Source organism: Pomacea canaliculata, linkage group LG2 (assembly GCF_003073045.1).
Source record: "Pomacea canaliculata isolate SZHN2017 linkage group LG2, ASM307304v1, whole genome shotgun sequence".
NCBI lineage: Eukaryota > Metazoa > Mollusca > Gastropoda > Architaenioglossa > Ampullariidae > Pomacea > Pomacea canaliculata.
The window spans coordinates 4463096-4479559 of NC_037591.1; the positions used below are offsets into that span (position 1 = coordinate 4463096).

General features: G+C 40.7%; 2 protein-coding genes and 1 long non-coding RNA gene across 4 annotated transcripts; 2 read left to right on the forward strand and 1 right to left on the reverse strand.

The window, feature by feature from the left end:
* Positions 1-1234: 1234 nt before the first annotated feature.
* On the forward strand, positions 1235-3255 carry LOC112557671 (poly [ADP-ribose] polymerase 11-like). The gene is made up of 4 exons (XM_025227662.1): positions 1235-1326; positions 1436-1663; positions 2203-2717; positions 3251-3255. Exons 1-4 carry the CDS (start codon positions 1235-1237, stop codon positions 3253-3255), a joined length of 840 nt encoding a protein of 279 aa, XP_025083447.1.
* A 912-nt stretch (positions 3256-4167) lies between these two features.
* Positions 4168-6245, reverse strand: LOC112556861. 2 transcript variants are annotated; one of them, XR_003097841.1, is made up of 4 exons: positions 6112-6245; positions 5426-5694; positions 4675-4842; positions 4168-4305 (listed from the first exon to the last, which is right to left on the reverse strand). It is a non-coding gene; the product is annotated as an uncharacterized LOC112556861 (long non-coding RNA). The 2 variants fall into 2 exon arrangements; XR_003097840.1 differs by lacking the exons at positions 5426-5694; positions 6112-6245 and adding an exon at positions 5073-5396.
* LOC112556849 (poly [ADP-ribose] polymerase 12-like) lies at positions 5863-16332 on the forward strand. Its single transcript, XM_025226240.1, has 7 exons — positions 5863-6296; positions 7097-8727; positions 9580-9791; positions 11628-11825; positions 12285-12478; positions 12899-13125; positions 13538-16332. Exons 2-7 carry the CDS (start codon positions 7164-7166, stop codon positions 13552-13554), a joined length of 2412 nt encoding a protein of 803 aa, XP_025082025.1. The 5' UTR covers positions 5863-6296; positions 7097-7163; the 3' UTR covers positions 13555-16332.
* Positions 16333-16464: the final 132 nt, after the last annotated feature.

The following is a 16464-nucleotide window of genomic DNA, read 5'->3' on the forward strand; positions in this document are numbered from 1 at the left end:
AGATACTGATCCTGGCGCAGATGAATACCTGTGTGAAATATACACCTGGACAGGTGTGTGTCCCAAAATTCCAAAGTGTCCACGCTACCACAGTCCTGATCGCCTCCCTTACCTGTGGCTGACTAGGAATCAGGAGGATGGACAATGGCGCAGAGTCCATTCAAGTGTGAACATAGACTTCGAGAGAAGTTTCTGTTGCCTTGACGACGTTAGGTCATTTCAGGTAAAACATTTATATCGTGGGGCGAAGTTAGACAAAGCTTTGTCTATAGCTGGCAACATAACTTCCTCTACAAAGGCAGACGGACTAGCATACAGACAGAAAATTGTAGGACTTGGGATATTGTGTGTTTAATAATGTGTTCTGTAAGTAATTGCTTTTTGTATCTATTCTGTTAGAATAGCGGTAATTTAATGTTTCTTTGTGTGAGTGCGTACATGTGTTTGTGTAAAAATATGTATACATGCGTTAGTTCGAGCGTATCTATATAAATGTGTGTGTGTGGGTAAGCTTGTGAATGCATGTGATTGTTCTAGTCAGTTAATATGTGTGACTGTATACATGCGTCAGTGTGAGTATATATATATATGATTGTGTGAGTGTAAATGTTTGTGTGTACATTCACTAGAAGAAGTTTTTATTAGATCAAAATATTTGTCATTATCATAATATACTCATGCCTTCCTCTGATTTGAAGTTTAATATACCTGGAGTACAGAATGTGGACTTCCGTGCCATGTCAGCCAAAATCGATGGAGTACGACAGTCAGTTAAGCTCAGACGACTGTCAACGCCATCATATGTGACTGCAACAGCAGGAACTCCTCTCAACTTCTACACTCAGTGGGTGTGGTACCGAGAAGAACGTGCAGGCAGATACCTCCCTTTCTACCCGGTATGTCATTGTCCTTTTCCCTGGGGCCATTCTCGGTTCACTTGTATTTTATTTAACTATTTTCTTAATTAGAAAAAAAGAGGCAGGCATCAGCTTAGTTTTCTTTTTAATTATCTCTACACGGTTTCTTTATAAATCATATTATACGACAATATGCCTCTTCTGTGCTTTACCATTTCTCTACTACTAACTCGAGAGAGTGTTTGTTTGCGTTTGCGTGCGTGAAATGACAGGGAAGCTTGCAGTACACTCTGGAAGAGAAGTATCTGAAAGGACAGCACAAGTACTACTTTGAGTTTGGAGATTTACGCCTGATGGTGAACACTCAAACTTCGTCGATGGTACAAACCAATCTCGACACGCAGCGAACAACGAGTGTCATCCGAAGACCTGTCTTTATAACCGCTGATACGTCCGGGGCTCCAAGAATGTGAGTTTTCTCCTAAATGTCGATGTTCATGACTATTTTAAATAAAGTCATACTATGTCACGTGGTGCCTCACATGTATGAGACTCACAGTGGGTTCTCTGTGTTGCAGGTCGTCGCTGTTGTTGTCCGAGGTCCCTACGTCAGTGCTGCACCAGGTGCCAGACCACTGGTCTGCCGTGGACCACTTCCAGGACTTTGAGCTCGTCGAGCTGTCAGAAACCGCAGCGGAGTACATCACCGTCCAGCGACAGTTTTTCTCGACGATGAACAGAAGAATGCACAAGACCGTACACATATTCCGTGTACAGAACCCGGGGCTGTGGGATAAATACTGCAGGTAGACTTGTTTGTGAATGTGTGCTGTGTTTGTATGGGCTGGGGTGGGGTGGGGGAAGAGGAACAGTTTTGTGTTTAGATGTGTTTGCTGTTCACGTCTCTGCTTATTGGTAAAGGATGAAAAGGAACAAAAAATTAATTAATACTTAATATTAAAATTATCCTTTTTCTTCAAAAATGTGAAGAACATAAACAACGTTCACTCATTACCAGTTTTTCTGGAATGTATCTAAATGTAGGCAGGAGTAAATATGAATAAGTAAGCTGGGCATGTCGTTACAAAGGACTTTAAGCTCGTGTGTTTCTTGTGACCATTGATAAAAGTGACTGCAAATATGTGTTACAGGGCGTGTTTGTGTGCCGAACTCACGGGTGGCATATTACGCTGAATTACCATTTGTCAATATTTCATTAATAAAAGGGACAAGGGAAAGGATTTTATAGGTAGACCGGTATCTAATGGAGATTCAGTGTATTTGAGAGCTCACTTAATTCATTGCTATTCATCGTTAAAAGATGATTTAGTTTGCTTTCCTTCAGTGCTAGACGGGCCATGACTCCTCGAGGTCAAAGGCCAGGAGAGGTGGAGGAGCGTCGGTTGTTTCACGGAACCCCGACACTTGACGCGGCCAGGGGCATCTGCGCCAACGGTTTCGACTTCCGCAGGTCTGGAGAAAATGTTGGAACTGTCTGGGGCAAGGGAGCTTACTTCTCCACCACAGCTCGCTACAGTCACAGCTACACACGTATAGACACCACAGTCACAGGCGACCCCCTGCGGTTCATGTTTCTGGGGAAGGTCCTGGTGGGGCAGTACACTCTGGGTGATCCTTCCTACACTAAGCCACCAGAGCGTGACCGGCTGAAGCTGTACGATTCGTGCGTGAATGATTACTTTAACCCCACAATATTTGTCATCTTCGACCTGGCACAAAGCTACCCGGAGTATCTGATCCAGTACACAAGCTTTTCTGCCAAGCCCGAAAAAATGGTGCGGACACAATCACAGCCTCGGTCACAAGCGTCAGGAACATCGCTATCAAGGAGAATCACTGGTAAGGCACACATCCACTCAACAACCTGTTATATGGAACATTTGCCACACTCACACCTGTCAACAGCATCTCGTCCTTTGAATAGGACCTCTACATCGTCGTCTGAACAGTCAGTAGTTCACCATCCTTTCACTGGCACCGCTTCATCGTTGTCTGCACAGTCAGACCAGTCTACAGCAAATCTTTCTTTGATTAGTGCATCTCTACCGTCGTCTTCTCAATCATCGACCCAGTGTCAAAGTGCGTCGTCTGATGAGCCGTTTAAGAGTGCCTGCCTTATTACATAATGACCAAACTGAGGCGAAATCATTTATGAGTAGAGTCGACGAGCTCTAAGCCGAAGTTTGGAGTCTGGAATGTTTGATGCAATGTCATTGAATTTCAACATAATTATTTTGACATCAGCCTACCACAAGACGACCGTTTAAAATTCCCTTATTTCTTAATCGATATTCCTTGTGGTAGCCACTTTAGATACAGCGTGTTAACTATATAATATGGCATTGTTAATTATATTGCATGCTGTCTTTAAGAATGAACTGTTGATTTTTCTTTCGGTTTTATGGAAGTTATAAAATAAACGGTCCTCTCTGTGCTTATACTTTAGGGTCAAATTTGATAATTATTAATAGAAATCATTGAATCTTGACTAGAATATGTGTTAATGAATGAATTTAGGTGAAAATCTCATAAAAATATTTCAATTAACCCATTGTTACATGGACAATATATTTATTTTCTATATAAACTTTGTATGACTGAAGAAAGTTGATAATTAGAAACGGATTTTACACCTCTACCCTTTTTGTTGTAATGCTGAACTTGAAAAATTGAAATACAATTAATATTGTGTACGTAATATAATGTCTTTCTGTCGTGTCATTTAGTCAAATAAAAAAGATAGACCTACTGATTAAATTTATATCATTCATGAGGAAGATTGGTGCATTATGATCACCATAAGATTTCTTACTGTGTCTGAGAGTGAAACAGTCAGATAGTGAGAGTGGTGTATGATGACATCTTTGCCATCTATTAATGACTAACACCTCAATGGTAAAAAACATCCGTTTTTCTTTTAGACTGATCTTAACACTAATCTTAAACACCAATCAATATTATTTACAAATGCATACATATCCATATATCAGTATAACGATTACTTTTTTTTCAGGGCTAACCATTGCACTGATTATTCAGATGTTTTCTACATATTTTGAAAAGGCAATAATTATTTTATACAAACACCCCTTGCAAAAAAAGATGTCAAGCACACAATCTTGTCAAATGCATATATAAAAAAATATCAGCATGTTCAGATGCTACTAACCTGTTTTTTTTATATACAACATCCCTACCAAAAGAAATAGAGTGCACACTCAAATAAAATGAATGAATACAAATAAGTCAATGCACACAAAGTAATTAAATACATTTAATGTAAATAAATCTCTTTACATGAACAAAAACATGGTACTTCTAATTCTCTAAATATACAAATGTTTAAATGAAATCTTACAGTCAATAGCAGTGCCTGAAGATGACCTTGGCACTGGTGGCATAGAAAGATGCAGGTCTAGCAGCGTCCCTAGAAAAGCAAAACCATAAAAAAACCTCTCATAATGCTCATCTATTTACATGTAGATACAAAGGGACTAAGTCTTTCTTATGTATAAAACAAAAAATGGCATTGAAATGTTTCTGAATGTACTATCTAAAAGTTTATGTAAAATCTGTAAGTCAGTAAAAGCTCTTGAAGGTCTACTAGGCACTGGTGGTGAAGCAAAAATGTCAAAATAGTGTCTGATGCCAACCTCTTTAAAGCAAAAACAAAAGGCAAATTTCTTTTAATGTTGATATATTCAAGCTAATGTTATGCACAAAGTGGATAAAACAAGCCACAAAAGGTACTTTTCTCTTTAATATTTACTAACTATAAGTCCAAGTAGAATCTTACAATTGATAGCAGCAGATGATCCTAGTACCATGGATGAGGGATACAACCAAACCTGTCTGATGAGGGAGGATGTTTGCGCGATTCCCATGGATCTCAGAAGTGCTGGGGGAACTGTAAATAAGCTTCATGGGGAACGCGACTTTGCTCGTTTACTTGAATCAGTTGACACTGAAAAACAAGCACAGCTGCCTACTAATGTGTTGTTTAGTGTTTACTGAAAAATGGATCAATAAATTCACAAATTTTTATCTTACTTAGATAAGCATGCTGTAACAAAAATGATGAAACTCACACACACTTTTCCTTTGCCCCTTCCCCAGCTTAACAACAAATTGGAACACATTTTTTATTTTATCAAAGCAGACATATTTAAAGTCAATTTCATTGATGGTTTATACTTTTCTTTGTAGGTCAAGATTTTGCTCCCAACCAGTCATCATCCATGTCCCTGATGTCATTTCTTTTTGGAGTTTCACCGGTTTGCTCATCTTTGCTAATATTTCAGGTACTGATCGATGAATATTTAAAATCTGGATACTTTTACCACGAAACTTGCACCGAAAAGTGAAGACCTCAGAGGGAACGACTACGTTTCTCTCTGTTTACACAAACAAATGCGAAGGCTTCCGCGAGTGCGCGTTCTTGATACTATTTATACTTTACGCTTTGTTAGACTGATAACCATAAAATATAAAATATATTTATACGTTATTTAACAAAGTACAAATAAATTATAATTACAAACACGTACAGTATATATCTATTTTTTTAGCGAACGACAACTTGATAGTTATGAATATTCATGTCAGCGAGACTGGCTCAGGAATGTCGCAAATGTCGACGAGTTGGAGCCTTCATCTGTCGTCTGCTTACACTAGGCGATATATGGGAATCGATTTCCACAACATCACACAACCATCCTTCCCAGACGACTCAACAAGTTTGTTTTCGCTAGCACGTGTTGAAATTCTCCCTGTCTTCAACATTCAGGAACAAACCGTCTCACAATCCGTCAAGGTACTGAAATAGTATTTTCTTGATTAGATTACACTCTCAATAAACAAAGGGGATGGTATTAAAATAATCCTACGAATTAACCCCAAAAAAAAATCTGTAAAATTCTGTTGTGTAAAATGTAGGCAGCATGCTGATAGAATGTATTTTTATCGTTATATAGAATACAAATAGAGATATTGAGGGTGGGACATGTAATGTGGTGAATGTGTTTTGTAATCGGCACGAATTTTTCTGATTGGCTGGAGATGCACAGCAGCACCGCAGTCTACTGCACACGTGACGCGTCTGCCGTGTGTTGTGTCGCGTGTAGCTTATCTATTCCTGGAAACAAAATGGTGACGTGGAAGAGTTTCTTTGAATGATCTCTGTCGATGGTTAAATGGCAATGTATGCGATGAATAGCAAGTAGCAGCAACAGACATTTTGCACGTGAAGGGTTGGTGTGTCCTGTGTTACGGCACAAAGCAAACGTGTACAGCAAGGATGTGTAGCTCACTGCACCTGTGACAACCAGGATCAGCAACTTTCGGTTTTGCTTTCGATTGAGCTTTTACCTGAAGCTTCTGAACCCCGGGTGGTTGGTGTAAACATTCTCTGAACAGAAGGTAAGTGTATTTGTTTAGGACTGATCTTAATACTTATCTGAACATTAATTTTAACACACCTTTCTTACAGCTGCCCAAGCTTCAAGGATTTATAAATTGAATCAGAAGGTAGATCTGTCAGATCTGTACAGCTTAAGTGTTTATTGACAGTTGCTTCTTTAGGAAGATAGGTGTTAATATATTATTGACATAGGCTAGTATACCTGTGCATTATATAATATTTTCTTTAAAGCAAAGGAAGAGAGTTGTACGAAATTGAACAACCTGTAATGGCGGTAGAGACTTTTCCGAACTTCGATCCTTAGACTAGTACAGGGCCCTCGAAGTTACACGGTACCCATGCCTATGACTCATGCCGTAGTTGATGTAACACTGATAGTCGGCAGTCACCACCATTTGTGCACGAATCCACTCTCCAGGTCATGTCATATGGCAGGGAGCCATAGCATAAAATGTCTTCATGCTTGATGTTTATTATAATTTGTAGTAGTGGTAGATTTAGTAGAAGTACTATCCTTCAGAAACTAATTGAGTAACTACTCTTTAATGGAAACTTTATTTCATTTATGGCAATCTTATATTCTAGACCCTAAGTCCTGCTTATACCATTTGTGGTGTGTTTTTCATGGTCGTTGTTGTCAAAGCTCTTGTTTTTACAATTAACAGCAGCAGTCTGGTATGCATTACACTCGTTATAGTTAACGTACTTACTCCTCTTCTTTTTATTCACTATAAGTGAGATTTGATTAGAGTCTAACAGGCTTATAAAGAAAGTGTCATATTTTCTTTCTTTTTTTAAGAAAAATAATACAAATCAAGAAATACACAAGCGAACAAAACCCACGGTGTCGACACCAGGCAACAATAATGGCAGACGACAGCTGGACGATGAAAGTTACTGAGCTACTGTTGGAGGACTTTGATGGAAGAGCCAAGTTTGGACAATTCAAGAGAAAGCTGTATCAAAAATACCTCGCGAAGGGTGGAATTGCTCGTGCTTTAGATCGGCTCTACGACAGCAACAGATTCATGGTCTTTGAAAAGGATGAGCAGGTGAAATATGTTTCGGTCGCCTGGGAGGATGCTAGTATCTGCTGTGGATATCGAAAGAAAGGATGGGACACGTGCAGAAAAGACGACTGTTCCAGATTCCACGTCTGTAAGTTCTTCATCACTGGTAACTGCGTACGTGGTTCCAAATGTTTGTTTGGGCACGACCTTGAGAACCAGGTCAATAAAAGTGTATCTGACCGACTGGGTCTGTCATCTTTTTCAGCTGAGCAAATCCGCACCATCATATTTCGCAGCCATCCAGCCGTGTGTGTGAAATACAACACGGGAGGCTGTGATGATGATGACTGTCCAGACCTTCACATCTGCTCTCGATCCATAATACAGAAATGTACAGCAGGAGCCAGTTGTAATTTTGGACATTCTCTTAAAAAAACTGAGCACAATCAGTGGGTTCTGGAAACATTTGATGTGGAAGATTTAAATGATGAAGAATTGAAAAGGCGCATCCTAGTAACAAATATCCCTAGCACTGACACTGGGCCACGATCCCAAATGACACCAGCAGCATCTTCATTAAGTGTCTTTAGTGGTGCTACAGCAGCATCATCAACATCCTCAATATCATCAATAGACACAGAAGATTACATCCTTAGTGTCTTCAGTTTTCTTTTGAAGAGTTTCGGCGGGAGAGTTAAATTTAACACATTCTTGACCAAAAGAGGTGAACTTCTGCAGGGACTGAAGAGAGTAGACATCATTGAGTGGCTGAAGGACAACAGTGACCGATTCCTCTTGCATGAAAGTGATGGTGATGTGAAGTTTGTGTCTGTTCACAACAGACGCGCCAGGGTGTGTTTCAGATACAACAACCCTGGTGATTCCATGTGTGACAATCAGTTTTGCATGTTTTTCCACATCTGCAGAGATCTCTTAACTGACACCTGTATCAGGACCAGATGCCGTTTAAATCATGATTTTTCCTCATGGCCAAATGCCAAGATATGCTCAGATCTGAACTTGCATCAGTTTTCAGACGAAGAGATTTGTAAGATCATTCTGTGTAGTCATCCTGTCGTGTGTGGGAAATATAACGAATCAGGCTGTCAGCTGAATGAGTGCCCGGACCTCCACGTTTGTTCAAAGAATATCTTCAGTCAGTGTGCACGTGGTGATGGCTGCAAGTTTGGCCACACAATAAAGAATTCAGGAGAACACAACTTGTATGTGTTGAAGGCTTTTCAAATGGACACGTGGCAAGAAAAAGTCCTGCGGAAACTTGTCATTGTTAGCAAAAGAGAACACTCAGATCCTCTAGGGCGTCAAGGCTATGTCCCAGCTGTACACCAAGTGCTGGACATTCGTCAGTCAGGAAGAAGCGAATATACCCAGCACCTCATAAAACCAATCGGTGTCAAAGGTAAGCTTTCTTCATTCTATTTACATCATTTGCTAATTGATATAACATATTTACTTTTATAAATAACATAAATGGACTAAACCACACCTAATGTGATGATTCAGTTGATATTTCAGGGAAAAAAAAGATAAAGAGCTGCCAGTTGGCGTCCAAATTTTAACTCATTCAAATGTATTGATGCAATTAACCAATAACCAGCTTTATTTGTCCCAATGGGCATTTTAAATGGGAGGTGTGCTTTGTTTTCAAAAACAAAAAAGGTCATTACAATTACAATGCAGTGGAATAGAGATAATAACATTAACAAGAGCAATGAGAGATATGGGCAAGACATTCCTATGCCCACCTACACACACACACCGCTGACAGTTCATCTGTGATTGAGCTGCTGGACTGTTGATGGCACAAAAGATTTCAGATGCCTATTGCTTTTGCATACAGGCATGGCATAGCGTTTACCTGAACTTAATAATACAAATTCACCCTCTAGCACAACTATTTAACTTCTGCAGAAGGTACATTCTTTGCTGGCCACGTTTGACAATGTGTTCAGTCCATTTAAGCTGGCAATCTAAAGCAGTTCCCATGTACCTGAAAGAGGTAACAGTTTCAACAGGTTTGCTATATATCACCCTGGGAGCAACAAAATCCTCTGTGATTCTCCTAAAATCTGTATTCAGTTCTTTTATTTTGTCTACATGTAACTGAAGAAAGTTCTCATCGCACCCCTGTACAAAGTCTGTTAAGGTATTACCATGATCTTTCTTATGTTCTTGTAAAAGAGTCAACAATGCAGTATCATCAGAGAACTTAATGAGCCATAGAATTAATGTCAGGATGTAACCTGTGCAGATACTGATCCTGGCGCATATGAATACCTGTGTGAAGCATACACCTGGACAGGTGTGTGTCCCAAAACTCCGAACTGTCCACATTATCACAGTCCTGATCGCCTCCCTTACCTGTGGCTGAATAAGAATCAGGAGGATGGAGCATGGCGCAGAGTCGTCTCATGTGTAAACACAGAACTCGAGAAAAGTTTCTGTGACCTTAGGTCATTTCAGGTAAAACATTTATAATGTGAAGCGAAGGTAGATATAGTGTTGCAGTAGACCTGGTTTATAGTAGACACGTGAATACTGGCCCCAGGGAACCGGGCACGTGGGCGAAAGTTAACCTCAGTTCTTACTATACCCACGTCAACATAAGTACCAGGGGACCATAATTACAATAATCACGCAGTTTACTACACGTCTCACGAGCCCCCACCACTACTGTTCTCCGAACACAAAACTCGATGTGTGATGCTACACATAGAAAGAGATATAATAAAAATAAGAACATACAAAATGCATACAATGTAAAGATTCGTCTAGGCCAGACCTGGGCAAAGGCCGGCCCGCGGGCCGGATCCGGCCCGCCTCCTGTCTGTGACCGGCCCGCCCGCTCACCCGCCAGTACATATACTATATATACAGTATTGGGTAAAACTGAGTTAACTATATTAGTCCGGCCCTCTAAAGCAATTCCAATTTCTCATGCGGCCCCTTGGGACAATTAATTGCCCACCCCTGGTCTAGGCCCTAGTGAGACTCCCAGTGCTATCCATGCTAACGCGTACTTCCACTATTCCAGTACTGTTACTTCTCTTTATCTCTGCCATTAACTCTTAACTCAGCTCTGATGTTAAAGCCGTTCTTGTTATTGTGGGTACACGATGATGGGTTGGTGGAGACTAATACTTCAGCCGACAGTCCGATGGCTTTCCATCGAAAGTGTTGCTCCCCCTGTCGGTCGTCCATCCCGCCCGATCTGCCAACCTCGTCAGAGAGCGACGACTGAACTTCCGGCGACACAGAGTCAAGCCTGTCCAGGGATACACACATGGTGTCTACGACTGATATGCCACGTACAGCCGCCGAATAAACACCACCTTTGTGCAAAGTTTTCCGGTTCCTTGGAGTGCGGCGAATCCAGCAGACGTTCTCCTCCTTTGAGAACGACGACTTCTGGCTTTGGAGTCAAACGTTTACCTATCACAGGTAGTGCAAGTCCTCTCACATACACCGAGGGCTACCATTGGTCACTCACCAACCCATCAAGTAGCCAATATCGACAAGAGAACAACCACCCTACTGACGCTCCTCCCTGCCTGCAGTGGCGTGGTGCCCAGATGACTAACCCCCACTCCCCGTCAGCCTGGCGCAGCCCCCAGGGTGTCACTCTCTTCGTTGACTTTATTGATACATCTGCCAGGCGGCTGGTCGCGTGTGGCTGCTCTAACCACTTAGGGCTGTCTCCCACTGATAACACCTCTGCGCTCCTACCGCCTACACCACCTCTACACTGGCACAAACTCCCCCGCACCCACCCTTTTTTTCTTGCCTAAGGGCCCTCAGGCTTGTGAACTAGCTACCCCTAGACACTAATCTGGGCGATTGTTACCCCCCCATTTAAGTTACCACATGACAATGACAATGATTTGTTTATAGACCGAGGAATACAAACAGCAAATTTAAAGACGAGAAATACTGCGTCTACTTTATCTGGAATTTTTTTGTAGCTTTGCTGTTAGAGTAGCAATAAGTTAATAATTCTTTGTGTGAGTGTACACATGTGTTTTTGTTAGTGAATGTATGCATGTATTTATCTAAGTATGCACGCGTTCGTATGAGAGTGCACATGTGTTCGTGTGAAGATATATATATGTGTGTTTGGCTTAGTCGGTGTATACATGTGCTTGTGTGTGTATATACGTGTTTGTGTGAGTGTATACATGCGTTTGTGTGTGTATACATGTGTTTATTTCTACGTGCACTGCACCGTTTTAGAGATTTTTGCTCAAATCAACTAAATAGTGTCCTTTTTGACTAATTATGCTACCTTCCTCTGATTTGAAGTTTAATGTAGCTGGAGTACAGAATGTGGACTTCAGTGCCATGTCAGCCAAAGTCGATGGAGTACGCCAGTCAGTTAAGCTCAGACGACTGTCGACGCCATCATATGTGACTGCAGCGCCAGGAACTCCTCTCAACTTCTACACTCAGTGGGTGTGGTACCGGCAAGAACGTAATAGAACATACACCCCCTTCTACCCGGTATGTCATTGTCCTTTTCCCTGGGCCAGTTTACTTTTACCATTATTTGATTTAATTGATTTTTAATTTGAAAAAAGGAGGGTTACTTCTACAAGGACTTTTCTTTGAGTTGCTGTTTACACCAGGCCAAATTTTATTAACATATGTCTTCTTTGCACTACTATTTCTCGATAATGAACTTCAGCGCGCGCGTGTGTGTTTTTGGTGTGTGCGTGCGTGCGTGAAATGACAGGGAGCCGTGGATCAGCTTAGTTTTTCCTCGGGATTCGATTGATCTATTTTCTCCATCAGAAAAAGGAGGAATGCATCGGCAAAATTTTTTTTTTTGTTGTTTTTTTTTGAGTTATTAGCTTACTTCTCTTTTTTAACAACATACATTTTATGGAAATACGCGTCTTCTTTGCTTTACTAGTTTTCAACTATTAACTCGAGAGAGTGTTTGCGTGCGTGAAATGACAGGGAACCTTGCAGTACACTCTGGAAGAGAAGTATCTGAAAGGACAGCAAAAATACTACTTTGAGTTTGAAGAGTTACGCCTGATGGTCAACACTCAAAGTTCATCGATGGTACAAACCAACCTCGACACACATCGAACAACTTGTGTCATCCGAAGACCTGTCTTTACGGCGGCTACACCCAAGACTCCAACAATGTGAGTTCTATACAGATTCTAAATGTCTCTGTTTATAGTTTTTTTTTAATTCACGGATTTGTCTTCAAAAAGAAAATTTGCCTTAAGATAAAATAAATATATCGATAAATATCTAAAAAAATGCTTCACAACTTTTCCCAACATACATTTTGCTCTTTACATCTTGTAAAGCGCAATGAGCTCGCTTCCTTTGATGGAAATGCTGTCAAATCACCCATACTGTGACACATGCCACATAACATTGTGAGGTTTCGAGCTAAAATAATAAGAGTTTTGAAAAAATGAGTGATTAACGTTAACATCTGTCTAATATTTTTGAAATTCTCTTGTTGGTTCTAGTGGACAATAACTTATTACAGCCCACAATCACGTGGTGGCTCACCTATGCTATGACTTAAGGTCATGCCCGCTGTGTTGCAGGTCGTCACTGTTGCTGTCTGAGGTCCCTACGTCAGTGCTGCATCAGGTTCCAGACCACTGGTCTGCCGTGGACCACTTCCAGGACTTTGAGCTCGTCGATCTGTCAGAAACCTCAGCGGAGTACACCGCCGTCCAGCGACAGTTTTTCTCAACGATGGACAGAAGAATACACAAGACCGTACACATATTCCGTGTACAGAACCCAGGCTGTGGGATAAATACTGCAGGTAGACTTGTTTGTGAATGTGTGCTGTCTTGTGTTTGTGTATACGTGGTAGGGGGCGGGGAGGAAGGAGTTTTATGAGGGGATATGTTTGCTGTGCACGTGTCTGTTTATTAGTAATAAATAGTCACCAATACATTATTTATTAATGTTAAAGATGTTCTCTTTTAAAAAATTTAGTACCTAAACAATAGTCAGTTAATGCCGATATTACTGGAATTTATCTAAATGTTTGCAGAAAGCTCGTGTGTTTGTTGTGATCATTCATAAGAGTGGCTGCGAATAGAAATGACATGGCATGCTGTGTGTTTCGAACTCATACTCTTAGCAGTCTTGTATACTACTCTGGACAATCAGTGGTGGAGAACTCACTGCATAGCTTTTGTAAAAGCCGATTTTTAAAATTTTCTTTTCAGTGCTAGACGGGCCATGACTCCTCGAGGTCAAAGGCCAGAAGAGGTGGAGGAGCGCCAGTTGTTTCACGGAACCCCGACACTTCAGGCGGCCAGGGGCATCTGCGCCAACAGCTTCGACTTCCGCAGGTCTGGAGAGAATGTTGGAGCTATTCACGGCAAGGGAGCTTACTTCTCCACCACAGCCAAGTACAGTCACAGCTACACGCGTGCTCACATCACAGCCAAAGGCGACTCTCTACGGTTCATGTTTCTGGGAAGGATCCTGGTGGGGCAGTACACTCTGGGTAACCCTTCTTATACTAAACCACCAGAGCGTGACCGGCTGAAGCTGTACGATTCGTGCGTGAATGATGTGTCTAACCCCACCATCTTCGTCATCTTTGACCTGGCACAGAGCTACCCGGAATATCTGATCGAGTACGAAACAGTTTCAGACGATGCCAACGTAGTCTCTGCAAGACAGCAACTGCCGCCAGCATCGGTAACATATCCATCTGCAGCCACCAACAGTGCTGCGACGCACAGATATTCTTCGACTAGTAATTACAGTAAAATATCAGCACAGCCTGTGTCAACTCTTTCTTCAGTTCCGACCTCTCGACCTCTGATCACTGTTGGTTCAAGTAACCCTTACACGGCGAGATCAGGTCCTACACTCTCTGCACGTGCACCGTCGTGCGACACTTCAAGACCCGTGCCATCACCACAGTCACCTTCAACACAAACTTTACGGACATCGCCATCAGCAGCAAACACTCGTGCCCGCGATCGCTTATATACATCAGACGATTGGGCCTTTACCCTTAATTCTCAACCGCCAAGACTATCGAATGATCAGTCCAAAAGTTCCTGTATAATATCATAGCACAGCCTGGAATGTTAATTACGAATAGAATCATTGAACTGAAGGCTGCGTTCCGAAAGAGTTTCAAACGTATGTTCACTTTTTGCTAGCTACTTCTGGGACGAGCAGCAGACGAACTTTTTACACCATTTATCTTCCTAAGCACTTTCACCTGGGGACAGAACTTTGTTATAACACCTGGTGATGGAATTTTATGTTATAAGACCTGGTGACGGAACTTAATCATCGGTACTTTTGTGATTTTTATTGTTTGTCCTTTCGACATCCAGCAATAAGTAAGAAACTTTCGCTGACACTGGAGATTACCGGAACCACTTGGGACTTTGCCTCAAGCATCAATATATAAGAGTTCTAGTTTTTCGGAGGTAAACGAGCGTCTTTCTCTGGATGACAAAAAGAAAAAGTGTTCTTCAACTCTAGCAATAAATAAATTAATTGATCCATTAATCTGGTTTTCCCTTTAAGCAACACTGCAACTGCCCTCCTCATAACTAGTCATTGCTGCTTTTTAACGATGTATTAGCATCGAACAGTAGTTCCTCCTTTTTTTTCGGTACAACCCTTAGGGCACATTCTCGCTCGGGAAAACACAATCAAATTTTTATGCTTTAGTTAGGAGAAAAAGAACAAATTGAAAAGATTCTATTTCATTTCTTAAATCATAAGTGGGTGAAAAGAAAATCAAACGGATCGCGAAGCAAATGAAACGTGGGTTGCTCAGGTTTGGAAGAACGAGGAAGAGGAAATTGATTCTTCATAAATATTTCCTAGTAAACTCAGAACTTTTATCTCGAGCTTTTTACTTGAGAGATGATCAGTTGCTCTGTTATTGTGAAACAGAAGTAGATTGTTTTAAAGTGTTAATTATCACAAGGTAGTGTACTAATATATTTTAGCTCACTACATAAGTTCATTTTAAATAACATGGCAGCTGAGTCACTCCATGTACATCTCGAACCTAATAGTTCCATTTTAAAATAAATCTGTAAACAGCATACAGGCCCTTTTTCATGCCTTGATGTATTCTAATGTACTGAAATATATCTTTACATGTAAATTTATTTTCATGAAGATACCCGTGGTATCAGCCTCTATCATTTCGATGTATAGACGTACTCATATTTAGTCTTTTGTCTGTTCTATTCAGGGCGTTTTTAACATTGTTAAACACATTCCGATGCAAAATAGTGTTCAACTTTTTTTCAAAAATGTAATGAATGGGATGCTTTTGAGTAGGAAGTACCATAGAAATTGGTCCACGCATGAGAATTTCCTGTTACCCAGCAACGGTGGGGAGCAAACAGCTTAACTTGAAGACTTGCTAGGGCATCTGAGAAATACGGTGGCAGCCATAAAGCTATTTCCTTCTATGAAGAACATCGACTTCGAAATAGTGCAGCACCGAGACACCACTCTGGCACCTTTCTGCCTAAAGCCATTAACAGAAGAAACCAATGATGTTTAAGGCAGAGACTGAGTTGTCCTCAAGTTTTTCCAACAGTATTTAAGAGGAAAGAAAGTGAACTGACTACCCTATGAATGTTTAATATGGTGTCTTAATAGAACAAGAATTTGAATAAGACGCTGTTACCAACCTTGAAGCTAGGTGATCCAAAATTTCCAAAAACGATAACCGCATTTTATCCGCACGATCAAGTGTCCTATTTGTAAATTATTTTGAGGGGTTTGAAAATATTTGTCATTTTTAAATTTTGAAAATCTATTAAAATGTTTTTTGCAAATGGGAAAAATGTATCATTTCCTATGCTTTGTTTGTCAGAAACCTAGAAATGTATGTCATGAAAATTGTCACAAAATCTGTCCATGTGTGAGCAAAGAGTCGACAATGTCAAATTACATAAAAACATGTGCCTTCAGGTGAAAAATGAATAATAAAAATACTACTGCATTCACCAAGACACGAAAACAACCTCAATCACTTCGACTTGTTTGTAATGAGTGGTTTGCACATGTAAGCACTTTGAAAACTGTGTGAATACTTTGACTCGTATATTTTGCTTTTTTCAAACGCTTAGATGGGTAGTTAGTTATTTAACAGTTA

What these genes read in the sequence shown, in the direction of transcription:
- LOC112557671 (XM_025227662.1), top strand. Translation starts at nt 1,235, where the DNA reads ATGGTACAAACCAATCTCGACACGCAGCGAACAACGAGTGTCATCCGA. An exon ending in ACGTCCGGGGCTCCAAGAAT is followed by an intron (nt 1,327 to 1,435) that starts GTGAGTTTTCTC and finishes TCTGTGTTGCAG; the next exon opens with GTCGTCGCTGTTGTTGTCCG. An exon ending in CTGTGGGATAAATACTGCAG is followed by an intron (nt 1,664 to 2,202) that starts GTAGACTTGTTT and finishes GCTTTCCTTCAG; the next exon opens with TGCTAGACGGGCCATGACTC.
- LOC112556849 (XM_025226240.1), top strand. Translation starts at nt 7,164, where the DNA reads ATGGCAGACGACAGCTGGACGATGAAAGTTACTGAGCTACTGTTGGAG. An exon ending in AAAACCAATCGGTGTCAAAG is followed by an intron (nt 8,728 to 9,579) that starts GTAAGCTTTCTT and finishes TAACCTGTGCAG; the next exon opens with ATACTGATCCTGGCGCATAT. An exon ending in GTGACCTTAGGTCATTTCAG is followed by an intron (nt 9,792 to 11,627) that starts GTAAAACATTTA and finishes TCTGATTTGAAG; the next exon opens with TTTAATGTAGCTGGAGTACA.